The following is a 15,872-nucleotide window of genomic DNA, read 5'->3' as shown; positions in this document are numbered from 1 at the left end:
CATAGATTAAATTACTTCAAATTTCTTTTTTTAAATGGCGGCTCTAAAAATGGCTTCCCAAACTTGTCCAATTTGTTGGTGGGTGTCATCATTTCTTGGAAACGAATCACCCGAAAGCCAAAAAAAAAAATGGTTTCATATTCTGCATCGAATTGGCGGTTAAATTGGGGATTCATGCAATGAACATAACCTATAGATATATTTGACATTAAATGTAAGCTTAATATATGTCAGTGTTGCCATATGGTCAATTATTTCATACTCTCACATCTAAAATTATGGGTAAGAGCACTATATAATTATTATAAGAAATGACAATTTAAAATAAACAAAAACGTGAAAAATATATATAATTACATTACAATTATATTATAATATACATATATAATTAAAAGCATTAAAATTATACCTATAAATATTAATAATTCTAGGTATAATTATAGTTTAATAAAAAACATTAAAATTATGCCTAAGGTAAAATTAATAGTTTAGAAACTACAGAATAAAGTGAAGTTAAATGAAGCAATTCCTATTTTGAGATTTCTAACTTCATTGCCAAATATACCAGTTTACAAAATAATTGACAATTATATCAATTTACAATATTTAGCTACATTTAAAGTAAAAAATAATATTTTATGAATGCTTTTTAATATGAATTCAAAAATTGTGGCTTCTCATAGCAAAATCTTTATATTTTTATATTTTATATCTTTATATTTTAAGAACTCCTATGTTTTATACAAAAAGAATTCATATATATATATATATATATATATATATATATATATATATATATATATATATAATTCAAATGCTAAGGATATGTTCATTGCATGAAACCCCAATTTAACCGAATTGGCTATGGTCGGTACTACAATGAAACATTTTCACAGAAGAAAATAAAATGTAGGAGTTTTTAATTTTTAGACCCTTTTTTGCACTTTTAACTGTTTATAATTTTTTTAAATAACAATGAATATTTATGGTTGTAGTACCGATCATGGAGAGTACCGGCTAAAGATGGGTAACACACTAAATTTTTAGGTGTTGATACAGCAACACTGGCGCAGTTTATTGTATCAACTCAGTGTGTCAACACTATTGTGTCATATAACACAGTAAGCCATTGACACTACGTGAAAGTTTGAAACCTTCCCTAAGCTGTAACATCTGTTTCGCATTTACTTAATAGCTGTGCGAGACTGACCGAGAGTTGATTTTTTCACAAATAAAACCTTTTTGGAAACAAAGCACACAAAGGGATAATAGATCAGACAGGTTAAAAACTCAAAATGTGTTTGTTGATGTTTGATTGATGAACTAGTTAGATATATTGAGACGTCAGTTTTTTGACAGTAGTCCGAGATTTGACGAATGGATATACCATCACTAAAGTTAAAAAATGATGTAGTTACGTGATGGAATTTCACATTTGATATGATTAAGAGAATTTTACAGATGAAAAATGCAATCATATCAACATTGGCAGTTTTAAATAGTTTAGTTACAGAATCTGTTGGGCCTCTACAAAACGAAGACTGGACTATTGCTGAACAGTCCATTAAAGTTCTGGAAATTTTTAATTTAGTTACAACTGTTAGTGATCCGAGCAAAAAGTTAGTGCTTCGTCAATAATATTTTATTACAAACAAATTACGAAACGCATGAATTCATTTGACATAAATACAAAGATGCCTCAGGTTCAAAATATGGTAAAAAATCTGCAATTTGAACTAAAACAAAGATTTTCAGATATAGAGGAACATACTTTAATAGCTCAAGCAACAATCTTGGACCCCAGATTTAAAAAATTTGGTTTCATAGACGAAAGACAATATCGCAAAGCAGTAGAGAATTTGTACAGCAAGGTAGCCAACACAAAATTACCCACACAAAAAGAAAACGAAGAGGAAAATATTGAACAACCAATTCAAAATATACCGTATAAGGAAGATCTACTTCAAAATTTATGGAAAGATTTTGACAAGGAAGTTCAACAGCACCAACAACCAAGCAAGCATTTTACCGAGAAAAGATAGCTGCGGTATATCGCAGGATCCTCTATTGTGGTGGCACCAAAGGAAGCACATTTACCCAAAATTATACCAAATTATGAAGACTAGGCTTTGTATTATGGCTACATCTGTCCCCTGTGAAAGGATATTTTCTAAAGCCGGACAGATATTCAACGAAAAGCGAGAGAGATTAAAGACGGATAAAATCTCTTAAGTGAATTTTTTAAGTTATAACTTAAACAATAACGAATAAGTAGGTGTATATTTTTTTACTTTAAATTTTTTGTTTTGTTGCGTTAACCTAGATTTAGATTTTTTTATGTAGGTACCTTTATTCTTTCTTTAGCGTTTAATATCTCTCCACTGATATTATTTAAACTATAACAAATTTAAACAATATTTAAACATAATTTAAATAATAACAATTTTAAAATTTCAAATTTTTTGTTTTGTTGTTTGGACCTAGATTTGAAATTTTATTTATTTGTTTTTTTTTATAATACAGTTTTTTTCTTTATTAATTATTTTATCTGCATAAACAGAAATATATTCAAATTTATTTTTTAAGATTTAAAATTATCTGGAGACACTGTAAAAATATATAAAACGTGGCAACCAGGTAAAATACAAAATAGTCAACGCAGTTGAAAGACACTTTCGTTTCGGTGAGATTCGAAAACTTTAAGGTACAACTTTCGTGTTCTGTCTTTTTTTTCTTGTATCTTGTATCAAATGGCACTATTGCGGTGAATTGCATTGCTCGGGCCGGAAACACTCGGGGTGTTACGACACTGTTACTGTGTCATGACACTTTATTGTCGCGGTGTCAATACACATGACGCACCGTAAAGTATCAGCAAAAAAGCGTCATATCACACAGTGTTACACATTACTAACCGGCAAGACAAAATGTCGTTTGGTTTATCTTGATAAGGGCAATACTGTAACTCGAAGTACGAGTTACACTCAGTTGAAAAAACGTGGTTTCGAGAAAAGCCCATTAAAGTAAACAGCTTCGTTTGAATGACCGGATTAACCGTTTAGAGCGCTCCGCTCTCCCCCCTTTCCAACCAACTTCGAGGTCGCGCGGTCCTTCGGGACTAAATATATATACTTTGTCTCAAAGTGACTGTAGAGCGTTTCACGTTAAGAAAATAACATTGCGGAGATAGGGCCATGTATTTCTTATGGACGATAGAAGCGCAGCGATGCCACGATGAACACAAGCACGATTCAGGGTTGTATAATTTGTATTTTCGTTTTCACAGACATGAATTAAATTAATGTTTTTTAACGTAATAAACCAAAAGTGCCCATTCGAAACAAGAGATGAAAAGTAGGGAAAATGATTTTAATTAAATACATTTACAAAAGATTATTTTATTTTATCTTATTTTAATTATAGTAACGACAGTTTATTTGTTTTTCTGTAAGAATATCATATACCATGAATCATAGAAATCAGTAGAAAATATTGCTTAGTTAAATCATGCACTTTGCCGGTTATTAAAGATTTAAAAGCAAATAAACGGACCGCTTGGAATGCATATATATATATATATATATATATATATATATATATATATATATATATATAATTACTAATTGCAACTTAAAATAATACGGTGTGCGTATGTCAGCGATTTTATGTCGTTCTCTGAGACTACATAATGATATGAAGGCTTTGTGGTTGTTCAGTTGTTCTAACTTTACAGTTAAATGTTAATTGAAAATGGAAATTCGAAAAATATATCGACAATCTAGTAAACCGCATGCCTGAGAGTTTTGGCAACACTGATCTTCATAAGCCTAATGTTATTTTCTTAAAGTGGAACGCTCTATAGTCTGTACAGGGTAAGATATGCGATGTTAACCTTATGGTAATTTCGCCAAGACGTTGCCAGTTATATGCAGTCAGAGATGGCGTTCTCTATTGTCTATCTTTCAATATAACCGGAATAGACCAGGAGTTCTCAACAAGTCCTCACGTACAATTTTATGTAATTTACAAATATCGTTTGCTAATAATTTTACATAATACATTATTTGTTTCTAATAGTAACTTATCAACTTTTATCTTTTATTAGTAGCAGTAGTATAATAAAATGTGCAATTAATAAACATTTGTTTCAAAGTTTAAAATAATTCCGGTAATTTATACTAACTGCCAAATTTAAAATGTTATTTATGTCCCTGTGGTACTAATTACTTCCATAATGTGTAAGGAATTTGTAATTTTGGTTGATATCAATTGCAAATACTTTCTTCTAAGTTATTCAGTAATTAAGAAGCTATTAGAGTAATTCTTCTACAGAATATGTTTAAAAGCTTGATACATCCAGGGCCTTAATTAGTCTTTATTTGTTCTTCGGAGCGCGTAAACATATTCGAGTTACGATTATTTGTACCATCTTGGATGTACTGTTACTGTTTTGTTATTGTTATTATTTGTTGGTGGCTGTTGTTGTGATTTGCTGTTGGCAATTATTGTTATTTTCTGTTGTTGGCTTTTGTTATATTTGACGCCGAATTTTTACCGCAAAATGGAGGAAATTGTTCAATGGAAATGTGGAAAAGCGCTGAAACTTTCAGAGAAGCAGATACTAATGAATATTATTAATTATCATCATAATCAGGATAACAACGATTCTGTATCAAGTGTAATTAGGAAAGTGTCAGAAATGAGTGGTGTTTGCGAAAAGACTCTGTTTCGCATACGACAGGAATATTCATCACCTGCTGGATTACAATCTCCAAAGAGCAGGCTCAAGAAGCGAAAGGTTGGTAATTCTCGTGACAACAAGTACGATGAAGGTGTCAGGGGCCAAATTCGTAGAATAGTTCATCAATTTTTTCGTAACAACATACCACCAACAATAAACACCATATTAGCTGTTGTAAATGTCGAAGAAACTTTGCTTAACTTTTCACGGGCCACGCTACATCGCTTGCTGAGTGATATGGATTTTGTGTTTATAAAAGGTGGCAGAAATTGAATTTTGATTGAAAAACCAGAAATCATCACCTCGGCGTTTTCACAGTGTGAAAAAAGAATGGGTTGATAAAACAATTACATCTCATCGCGATGCTTTTGTTCGTGGTCTGACAACAGGATTAAAAGCTCCAACAGCTCGTGCTGCACGGTTCGTTTTATTGCACGCAGGATCTACCAGTGGATTTGTTGATGGAGCAGAGCTCACGTTTTTGGCAAAGAAAAATACTCAGGACTACCACGACGAAATGGATGGACCGACCTTCGAAGATTGGTTGGAAAATAACTTAATGTTAAATTTGCAAAAAAAACACTGTAGTGGTAATGGACAATGCCTACTATCACAGCAGAAAGTCAGAACAAATTCCCAACAGTTTAACACTAAAAAAAGATATTCAAGAATGGCTTCTGTCAAGGGACCTATTTTTTTGAAGAAGACTACCTAAAATGCGAGTTACTTGATGTAGTCAAGGCCTTCAAAGCAAAATATGACAGGTACATAATAGAAGATATTGCCAAAAAGCACAATGTGAAGATTCTGAGGCTCTCACCCTATCGCTGTGAACTCAATCCCATCGAAATGGTTTGGAGTGAAGTGAAACGGTATATAGCTGGAAGCAACGCGAATTTTAAAGAAGCTGAAATGCGAAATTTAATTACAGCAGCGTACCAGGTCATTACGCCAGAGAAATGGAAAAACTATGTAAACCACGTAATAGCAACAGAAAAAAAAATGTGGGAAATTGACAATTTGTTGGATGATATCGAACCAATTATTATAAATATAAATAACGGATATAGTGATGACAGTGACGATAATAATGATGATGATGATGATAGTGAAGCAGAAACTAAATGTGACAGCGATTGACAGAAAAAGAAACTAAATATAATGGTGTACAATTACGATTACTTACACACGAAATTACATACAATGACTTCTTTTATTTTCAACTTATTTATTAGTTTTATTTTCGGATATTTCTACGTTTTGTTACTGCCAACATATACAGTGCGGTTTTTAAGTCCTTCCCCCCTTAACTTTTGAAGGAAACAATACATAAATACAATGTTTCTTTATATTTTAGTTTTATTTTATTCGATTTTATTTAAATCTATAAACAAATGGTTTGTATCGCTAGCACATACTGTAGAATTAAAAACAAACTGCTTGTGTGACATAAATAAAAGGCATTTCTTAATTTCTATTTTTTTTTAATTTAACCCAAGTATGTTGTAGCAAATATTATTTATGTTTGAGAACCACTGACAGAAGAAAGCCAGGTAGGGTCGTTAGCTGAACTTAACCAGAAATTATAAGATAACTTATCATTTAAACTAAAAAAATCCTTTTTTTTTTCTGATATTATACATCTAAAAGCAATGATTTTTGGATAAACAAAAAATATCTATTATATTTTCAAGAAGACACAAACGGACATTAAATGTAATAATTCAGGACATGAAATTTAGTAGATTTATAATCTACCAATTTTTCTACTAAGTTTAGGTTATTAATCTAAAAATAAACTTACTTTTGTCTTTCTTGTCGATACTGTTGGGTACAATCGTCAAAAAGTTTCTGATCCATTTCCATAAATAACTTTAACGCGTTATAGATTAATCCATGAATTGTTTTATTCCAATGACTTTTAGAGTTTCTATATAAACTTGGAAACATAATAGGTAGTATTTTAACCACGTTATCTGATACTAGCGACATCACATATTCGTTATTCCAATAATACAATGCTCTCTCTGCAACCTACATAAATTAAATAAATCAATAATTAGTAAAATAAATTTTTTAAAGTGTCATAAAGAGTGGAAAATTTAGTCAAACTTCCTAGCTATATTGGTAGTTAAGTTTACAGGAATAATTTTTTAGCGCTTCCCTGAGCCAAACCAGAAGTGTTGTGAGTTCTATCGAGTCATACAGTTTTGGACATTTTCTCAGTTCTCAGCGAAGAATGAAGAAATTGATGGCTGGTCTCCAAAAAGGGTATGATATATCAAAAAGAGAAGTGTTGGTTCATTAATAAGGCGAGTGGCAATGGAAAAGTGGCTTGTAGAAGTTCAAATGGTTTATGATAAGAATATAACAGTGAAGTGAGATCTAAAGTGGATTCCTTATTCCAGGACAAAGAAAGAAAGAAAAGAAAGTTCGCTGATTTTATCGTCAGTATCGATGGTTACTGTTCCTGCAAGTAATTCCAAGCCCTCAATGACGATTATTTTGCCGAATTTTCGTTATTACCGTTATAATGTAAGTATCAGGGAGAGGATAAACTATGAGTAATTTTCCTTCGTATTCTTTTTGGTGACGATTGGAAACATAGGTGGAAATTTCTTGTGTATCATTTCTTGCCTTGTTCAGACTACTATTCAATTTATTAAATAAGTTGTTTTATTTCTTTGTAACAGCGTTGTTCTTTGCAAATTTTGGAATGCTTTTACATTATTTGTGTGCTGATGGTAAATACAATCAGAAGTAAAATTTGAGTTCATTTATCTATTTAGATAATTTTTCTTGATGATCATTGTCACTGCTAATTTCATTCTCATTCAACTAAAGTAATATTCTTTGATTTATATAAAATCAGATCATAAAATTATCTGTATTTATGTTTCATTTGTAAATCTTTAGCTTTTTAGATTTTTCTTGCATCCATTCTACGATGACATATACTTTTTTTTTCAATTTGCCTATTGTCTTGGCACGTTTTTGATTTTTACCAAGCATCTTCTTTCCATTTCCATAGCATTTTGTTATTTTTCTTTTTCTGAGGACGTATTTGCCTATGGTTTGAACAACTGCATCCATAAACGTGTTTTTTAATGTATCCCACATATTCGATGTTTCCCTTTAGCTTGATTTAGAAGTATTGTTTTTATAAAAAAGTTCTGAAATTGTTTTCTTGTGGCATGCCCAAGTTTATATGGGATTCAGTCACAATTGATTGTAATGAATATTACATTTTGATTGTAATGAATATTACATTTTGATTGTAATGAATATTATATTTTATAATTTTTAATTGACGTTTCGATTTCCACTCAGGAAATAGTTTTCAAAAAACATTATTTTAAAATAGTGAGCTGTTATTACAACCAAGTTGTTTGACGGTTATTGTTTTTTAAATTGACGGTTGATTTACTTGGCCTCGATTTTGCAGCCATGATTTAGTTGATAATTCTGATTGTGATGTTTGTATCCTCACGATGATATCAAATTCTGATTGTTTTGTACGTTTGTGTATTATGTGTATTGTGTGTTGTAACTGTTTTATGTATAAGGGAACGTCCATAAACAGCGTCGTAGAAAAGTGGGAGGGGGGACTTTGTTTATTAAGATGGTATACGACTGCGTCGTTTCTGGTGTATTTCAATTTGCAGCTATTGTATCTATAAATATAATTTTTTACTAGCTTCTACCAGAGGGCAGCATTATTCAATGTATCATATAAATTATTTTGATAGTGAATTATTAATACCAGTATATGGGAAATGAGTCAATTATTAATCTTATATTATGTTATGATAAATTATTAAATAATAAAGTTTTATAGTTAATTTTAAAAAGTCCGAAAATACAATTGAATTTTTTTTTAATCACTAAAACGGGGGATCACGAGTTGCAATTGCGACGTCGTCATTAGGAGGGTGTCGTCTGTAAACGAAACTTTACGACGAAGGGAAGGGAGAGTATTAAAATGTCCAAATTGTTTACAAAGTAGTTTACAGACGTTCCCTAACTGTAGATAATGTGCGACTTTCTATTAATCCGCTAATGTTGGTACGTTTTTGTTACTGACTTCTTCTTTTAGTATTGGCAACCAGGGCTTGCTACATTCTGCTGATGGATATCCTACAATTTTTTTTTTCATTAAGTAAGATGAGAGATGAGAGTTGCTTCTTTGGTTTTTCTCTTTTTATGTCTGCTTTCTTTTAGAAACGGGAATGATGGGATTTAAAGATGACAACAATACCATAAGTAAAAGGCTTATCAGAAAATTAAAAAGTATAGGAAATAAGTACATCACAACAACATTCAACACACCAATACATTGAGATCTATTCTGTCCAAACCCAAACCAACAAAACAAAAGTGAGAACAAAGAACCCGTGAATGCAACAATTTTTATGTGGGAGAAACCGCAAGACCACAAAGTGTCAGGATAAACGAGCATGAAACAGACATCTTTTCCGAAATGGAAGTCGAAACGTTAAATAGCAATTATAAAATGCAATTTTATTACAATAAATTGTGGCTTAATCCAATATGAACATAATATTTTAATATTATTTTTATATACAACTGTGTATCTACCTATTCTCTGTATAGCTTTTGTTGTCTTTGGTTGGCAAAGCACCATGTCATTTTCTGTCTTGACTTAGGCTTTAGATTTTTTTTAAGTTTACTTATCACAGTTGCGATTACTGGATTGTACACAATCTGAATTTCTGTAGCAGCTTGGGAATGTTTTCCTTCGCAGTCTTGAGTAGACGTCTATGTATAGGGCCGTCGTTTAGATAGTTTAATCTAAGTGTTATGAACCGCCATATTATTGTCTTGGCAGAATTCAACAAAGCGTATACTTCGTGCGTTTCTGGTTCCCAGACCAGAGTGGTCCATATCCTTAAATTTCAGTAATGACTTGGAGCTTCTTTTAAGGTAACGCAATCCTCTACTTTAGGATGCATATTTCGAATAAAGTGATCGATATCTTCCTAAGTTATAGAGGTCTAAGCATTCTGAATCTCATTCCGAAGGTGCTACAAATAAATCGACGAAGGAGGAAATCCATCCAACCTTATGTCTTCATATCCACACATGTTCAATGGGTAGAAGATCTCAAATGGCAATTGTAGCTTTGGAAATTGTTCCACAAAAGATTTCTGTGGATGAGCCGTCAAACCATCTCCTCAGGTCTTTCGGCCTGGAGTTCTGGCGTCTTCCAACTGATCTTTTGTTCTGCACTTTACCTTCCAATATGATTTGGAGTAATTAATATCTTTCACCTCTCAATACATGAACCAAGTATTTTATTTTCTCTCTTTGACTATTATTGACTGTTGATTAATTCTTTTTGTTTACTCATGACCCGAAGTACCTCACCATTGTTAACTTTTTGTACCCATGGAATTTTCAGCATCCGTCTGTATATATACATTTCAAAAGTCTGATCTTGTAAAAAATGATTTCATGTTCATGAGTGTTTTGCTCGCTTGTTCGATTCTTGATAAGATTTCTTTTTTTGGGTTACACTGACTGTTGATGTTTGCTCCCAAATATTTTATGGACGTTACCTGTTCAATTATTTGCGCATTGGCATACAAATGTACATTTGTTCGTTTCTTTGAAAATACTAGACTTTTAGTTTTGGAAACGTTTAGATGTAAACCGAACATCTCGCTATGACGAACTACCGCATTTATTATATTTTGTAGTTCTTGTGCGCAGCTTGCTATTAGGACGGTGTCATCAGCGTCATTATAGCAGCCGAACCAGTATTGACAACCTGATGTTGTCTATGCTGGTTCCGTTAATCTTGATTCCACCTTGGACCTAGTCTAATGTTTTCTGAATATAGATTCCGAATACAGATTAAATAATAGCGGTGATAAGACGCAACCTTGTCGCACTCCTAGTCGAGTTCGTATATCTTCGAATGTTGTGTGCTCTATTTCAATTGTTGCCGTTTGATGCCAATATAGTTCTGAGATAATTCGCAAGTCGTGTTCGTCAATTCCAGTTGTCCTCAGAATTTCGATCATCTTTTGATGGTTGACATAGTTGTCAAAGGCTTTTTGATAATCAACAAAACCTGCATATACATCTACATTCATATCTCTGCATCAAAAATATATACAAAGTGTATACATTGGTAGACATACTATTTAGTATAAATTTTAAGAGGTAAAAAATATAAAAGAGGTAAATAATATAAAACATCACATTTTCTTTCAACAAACAATAACATATACCTTACTCCTACATCATCTGTTAACATCCCTCCCCTCAAGAAACTTCCTCCTAAGTTGTTAAAAAGTTACAACATTGACCGAAGATCACTCATTATCAGTAATAAAGGATAGTTTAAACTATGAATCACCAATCACTATATAATAACTCTTGTACCGGAACGTAAGTAGTATTTTGTTTATTTCTAATTTATTACAATTCAACAGATTTTTTCTGTTACCAAATTGTCGGTTGTTACTCTGTCTGCTAATGCAATTTATGCATATTGATTAACACAGACATGTAATATTGGCATAATTACTAAAACCTTTTTTTGATCTATAACTTTTTTGATCTATATCCTTATAAGACAGCACCCTAATATGGGCTTTTTATAATTTCAGCATTTAATTTACTTTGTACCACTGACCTGATGATGCTTTGCAAATTTTAGAAAGCGAAACCGGTCGTCTTGGGTAGTAAAATTAAACTGATTGTGAGTAAGTCTAATTTATTTCTTTTTTACCTCTTTTAAAATGGACTCACACAAGCAACACATTCATGATACAAATTATAACTAAACGTCAACTAACCAACAAAACGTTTATCCTTTTATCATGAAAATAACACCTTTAGAATTCTTCTCACGTCACACAGCTTATTCTCCTGATCTAATCCTAACATCTAATTATATTTTACAGGTTAATAACAGAAGAAGAGTAAGAATGTCACAAACAAGCTACAAATATTTTTGGCCGCGCTAAGATTACTAAAATATTACATTACAAAGATTATTAATGAGTTTTTAATAAAAAAAAAAAAAAATGAAATTACCTTCGCTAACCAAATTATTTATCTTTATTTTATAAATGCACAACTACGCAAAATGATTATTCATAAATGATAAATTTATAGATATTGCATAAAAATAAAATACCTGAAAATGCGGCGAGCTAACACACTTGGTTAACTGGCGAAATAATGGTACCATAACCTTTTGAAATTCCGCGGGCTCTATCACATCGAGTATTTCTTCGAGTTCGTTGAGGAACATCACCTCCTTGGGACTGTGCGTCTTTGGCCAATACTTAAGTAAACTTTGAATAACTGACTGAGTAAGAGAAGCATCCTTTTCTAAGAATTGGACTACACAGTAGGCCAATTGTGGATGATATACTGATAAACTTTTTACTTTATGTAAGGGCATCAAAGCCCTTAATAGAAAGAGCTAAAACAGAATAAAATCGTTATATCATCTATTTATAATAATATCAATAAAAATACTAGGATATTATAAATCGTAATCTAGACCATTCGTGAGCAGAGTGTGTAGCGTATAAGAAGTAAAAATCAAGTGACCATGATGTTTGGATAACTTGACCTGATATTAGAGGTCAAAGTTCGGCGGTACCAGGTTAAGATCGGCAAGCCATACGGTAATAACAAGTGCGATCGGTTAAAAAAATCTACTGAGTAACCTCAGGATGATGCAGAAGACATCATGTAATACCTACTCTTCACTGGAAGCCGTAAGATAACAAACAGTAGGTAAAGATCGATCTGATTGGAGGCAGATACTTGGTCAGACCCGGATCCACTAAATATCTAAAGTTGCATTTGTTGTTCCACTTTTTCATATTTTAGAAGCAGTAATAGCGCTGACATGACCGCTCCCTAGTGGTAAAATAAGGAACTAAAATCTTGTTATACTTATATAGTTATATAACATCTGTACTTATATAACTTCTGCAGAGACTAAAGATGACAGTGAAAGATCTTTCTAGGGTCTTATAGGGATCCTTATAGGGAGTAATCGTCTGGCTCAAATCCGGATAATAATAATTAAACAATTAGTAAAATCTTCTGATCAAAATAGTCTTCATTTTAAATACTAGGGAAATAAATTATCTGCAACTATGAGAAAGCACGAATATTTGATGGACCTAAGATCAAGCAACATAAAAAAGACCCACCCTTCACAGAATCAATGACTAAAATTGAGTTCAATGCACAGTTCCCTTTTATTAAAGTTTTGCAAAATTTTCTTGGTAATTATAAGCCTGAAAATTACGAACAAAGTGGGAGATATGGTTAACAGTTAATAACTTTCAAATTATCACTCAAGAATTGGGCAAGAGATCTCTCGAAAGAAAGTTTTTAGAGTAGCTACCAACCACCGTAAATATTTATTTTGATTATATACATTTCCAAATTTAATCTGTTTTACAGAATAAACCTTATTTCTTCTTTATTAATGTGTTTCTAATAAGTTGTATTCAATCCAACATTTATGTAGGAATCACTCTGTCTATATAAAAATATGTACTCAAATACTTTGAAAAAGAACGGATAAATAAAATCGGTCAAAAAACAGTTAAAAAATTCCGACACCAATACTTGTGTTGACTGGTGCAATTCATTATTATAATGAACCCCCACTAAAATTTAATGAGATATGTATATATTTACCTTGTGTTCATCTTTTAAAGGCAATGCAAAACCGTTAATGATGGAACCTAAGATTTCTAATAACTCGGCAATTCCATTATGGTGTTCGGTTTCGTAAATAAATCTATAAAACACATTACTGATTTGCTTCCTGATGAATGCTCTAAGGCCAAGAAATTTGCCATATATCCTATGTAATGTAGTCTTGAGTAAATCTCTCTCCCTCGGATCCTCTGAATCGAATAGATCTAATAGTTGTAATACGAATTTTTGGTCTATATATCTAAAAATAAACAAAAAATATATGAATATTAAATTACGTTTATACTCGTCAAAAATTGTATTTATTATCATTAGATACTTTCACAATAATACTGTTAACTCCAATATTATTATTGTTATTTAATGATCATTCGTGATTTTTTTTTCTGGTAGACGTCAGATTTCCTCCGGTCTTACTGCAGCAAAATGGGCTTATTTTGTGTTCTGTGGAATCTGCCTTACCATGCTCAAGATTCGCCTGCATGCCCGTTATTGAGTTCATTGAGACAGATTAGGGACATTATATGAGGAGGTAACAGCAAACAGCCTTAAGTCATACATAAATCAAAGTTAAGTTAGATGTGCCAAAGCATTGTTCTGTTGTAGCCAAAGTAGTTTATTCTGTTTCATGTAAAAAAATATTCCCAATGGTAAAAGCATGTTAAAAACCACCTTTACATTCAAACCAACTTATTTCCACATGCAAACTGGCTATTTCCAACCAATCAAGGAATGCTGCAACTGCCATTTAGCTGTTCCAGTGAGTCTTACTTTGAGGTTATGTAAGGGTTTTGTATTGGAAGCATAGACATATAATACAAATAGACTGCAATACTACGTTCCCCCAGTGCGACAGAGAAAACTGACACAAAGCAGTTCCTGCATCTCTTTTTAATGGGCGGAGTTTATCGACCACGAGACCTAAATGACCAATGGGAAGGTAACGTGGTCGATAAACCCGGTCCATTAGAAAGAGATGCAGGGACTGCTTTGCGTCAGTTTTCTCTGTCGCACTGGGAGAACGGGCGTGTATTGCAACAGTCAGTCTATTTGTATTCTATGTCTGTGATTGGAAGTGTTGGAATGGTTGGAAAGCGGATGCATTCAAGAAGAGCAAAGGCGTTTTATGAGTACATGAAAATGAATGTTTCTTCCTTATTCTGTTGGCCTTTGCTTTGATCTTCAAGAGAAATTGGGTTTTATAACTTTTGTATTACTGATCTAAAAACTCAAAACCTGATGTTCTACATTTGGACAGACGAGCAGGCAGGAAAAGGCAGCGTGGAAATATCATCGGCTCCCTTTAACCATTTGACAGAAGCCGATTTTCAAGGCTGTTCTGTACTAAGGTTGTTTAACGATGGTTGTGTTTGTCAAAATAAAAATAATATTGTCCTGAGAATACTAATTCATTTTTTGGAAACTCACAAAACATAAATCCAAAAGATTTTCTTGTATTTCCCTGTACTCGGACATAGTTTTTTACCCGCCGACCGTGTTTTTGGAAGAGCAGAAAAGTAGTTGCCAAAAAACCCATAATTTTAACTAAACAGGACTACCATGACATCTACAGTGGTATAGGCAAGGTAAGAGCACTAGGAGAAGATTGGCCACTACTTGATATTAAGAACCTAAGTAAATACTATAAGGACATCCAATGAATTAGTGAACTAAAGAGAATTGAAATACGCTACCAGACACAAGAAGAAATTGAACACCTACGAAAAATGAGAAAATGAAAGTCTTACAAAAATATTGTGTTGGTAAGAGGCTTGAAAAACTACAGGTATTAATGAGAAGAGTCTTTTGTATCTTTGAGAAAAAGGGAAAAATAATCTTAGATAAGTGAGACTGGAAGAACTCCTAATTCATCATGTCTTAACCCAAGAAACGACCAAAAATGTTTACACATTTTTGAAAAAAATGTTTGGAGAGAACTGGTCTACTTCTGACCCATGCCTTGGTTGGTATAAGAGCTTGATTTTTAATGAACCCACTACAGCAGCTGCTCGTGAGGAGCAGGAAGAAATGTGTGACTGCCTCGACGAGGAGCGCTGACTTGCATATTTAAAAAACTGTTAAGCAACAGTTTGGGAGCGAAATTCCCAAGTTTGCAACAAAATATTCTTAATTAAGCATTCAGAACTCTGTGATCACTAATGGCGTATTACTTATCCGATTCAGAATTAAAGATGATTACAAGTGATTCAATGTACTATCCTCCATTAAAGTTGCTACAGGAATCAGGAATGCACCTTAAATGATTATATTTTAAAGTCGACTAAATTGTCAACTGTCAATATAAGTGAGACCTATAAGTTTAACACGTTTGTTGAGTTACGAAACAAATAGACCTCATAACTAACTAACTAACGGTTGACTGCGTAGCTAATATGTGGAAAATTAT

General features: G+C 32.5%; 1 protein-coding gene across 8 annotated transcripts in view; it reads right to left on the bottom strand.

Moving 5' to 3' along the window:
• The window catches only part of LOC140441301 (serine/threonine-protein phosphatase 2A 56 kDa regulatory subunit gamma isoform-like), a 158,684-nt gene that overhangs the window by 24,954 nt on the left and 117,858 nt on the right, over positions 1-15,872 (bottom strand). For all 8 annotated transcript variants that reach the window (XM_072531940.1, XM_072531936.1, XM_072531939.1 and 5 more), the window contains 3 exons: positions 13,445-13,706; positions 11,913-12,203; positions 6,546-6,775 (listed from right to left, as the gene is read on the bottom strand). In XM_072531940.1, the coding sequence (XP_072388041.1) occupies positions 6,546-6,775; positions 11,913-12,203; positions 13,445-13,706 (783 nt within the window). The remainder of the gene's footprint in view (positions 1-6,545; positions 6,776-11,912; positions 12,204-13,444; positions 13,707-15,872) is intronic.

Source organism: Diabrotica undecimpunctata, chromosome 5 (genome assembly GCF_040954645.1).
Source record: "Diabrotica undecimpunctata isolate CICGRU chromosome 5, icDiaUnde3, whole genome shotgun sequence".
NCBI classification, from domain to species: Eukaryota; Metazoa; Arthropoda; class Insecta; order Coleoptera; family Chrysomelidae; genus Diabrotica; species Diabrotica undecimpunctata.
The sequence above is the reverse complement of the archived record's forward strand: the minus strand, read 5'-3'. Positions and strand labels throughout refer to the sequence as shown.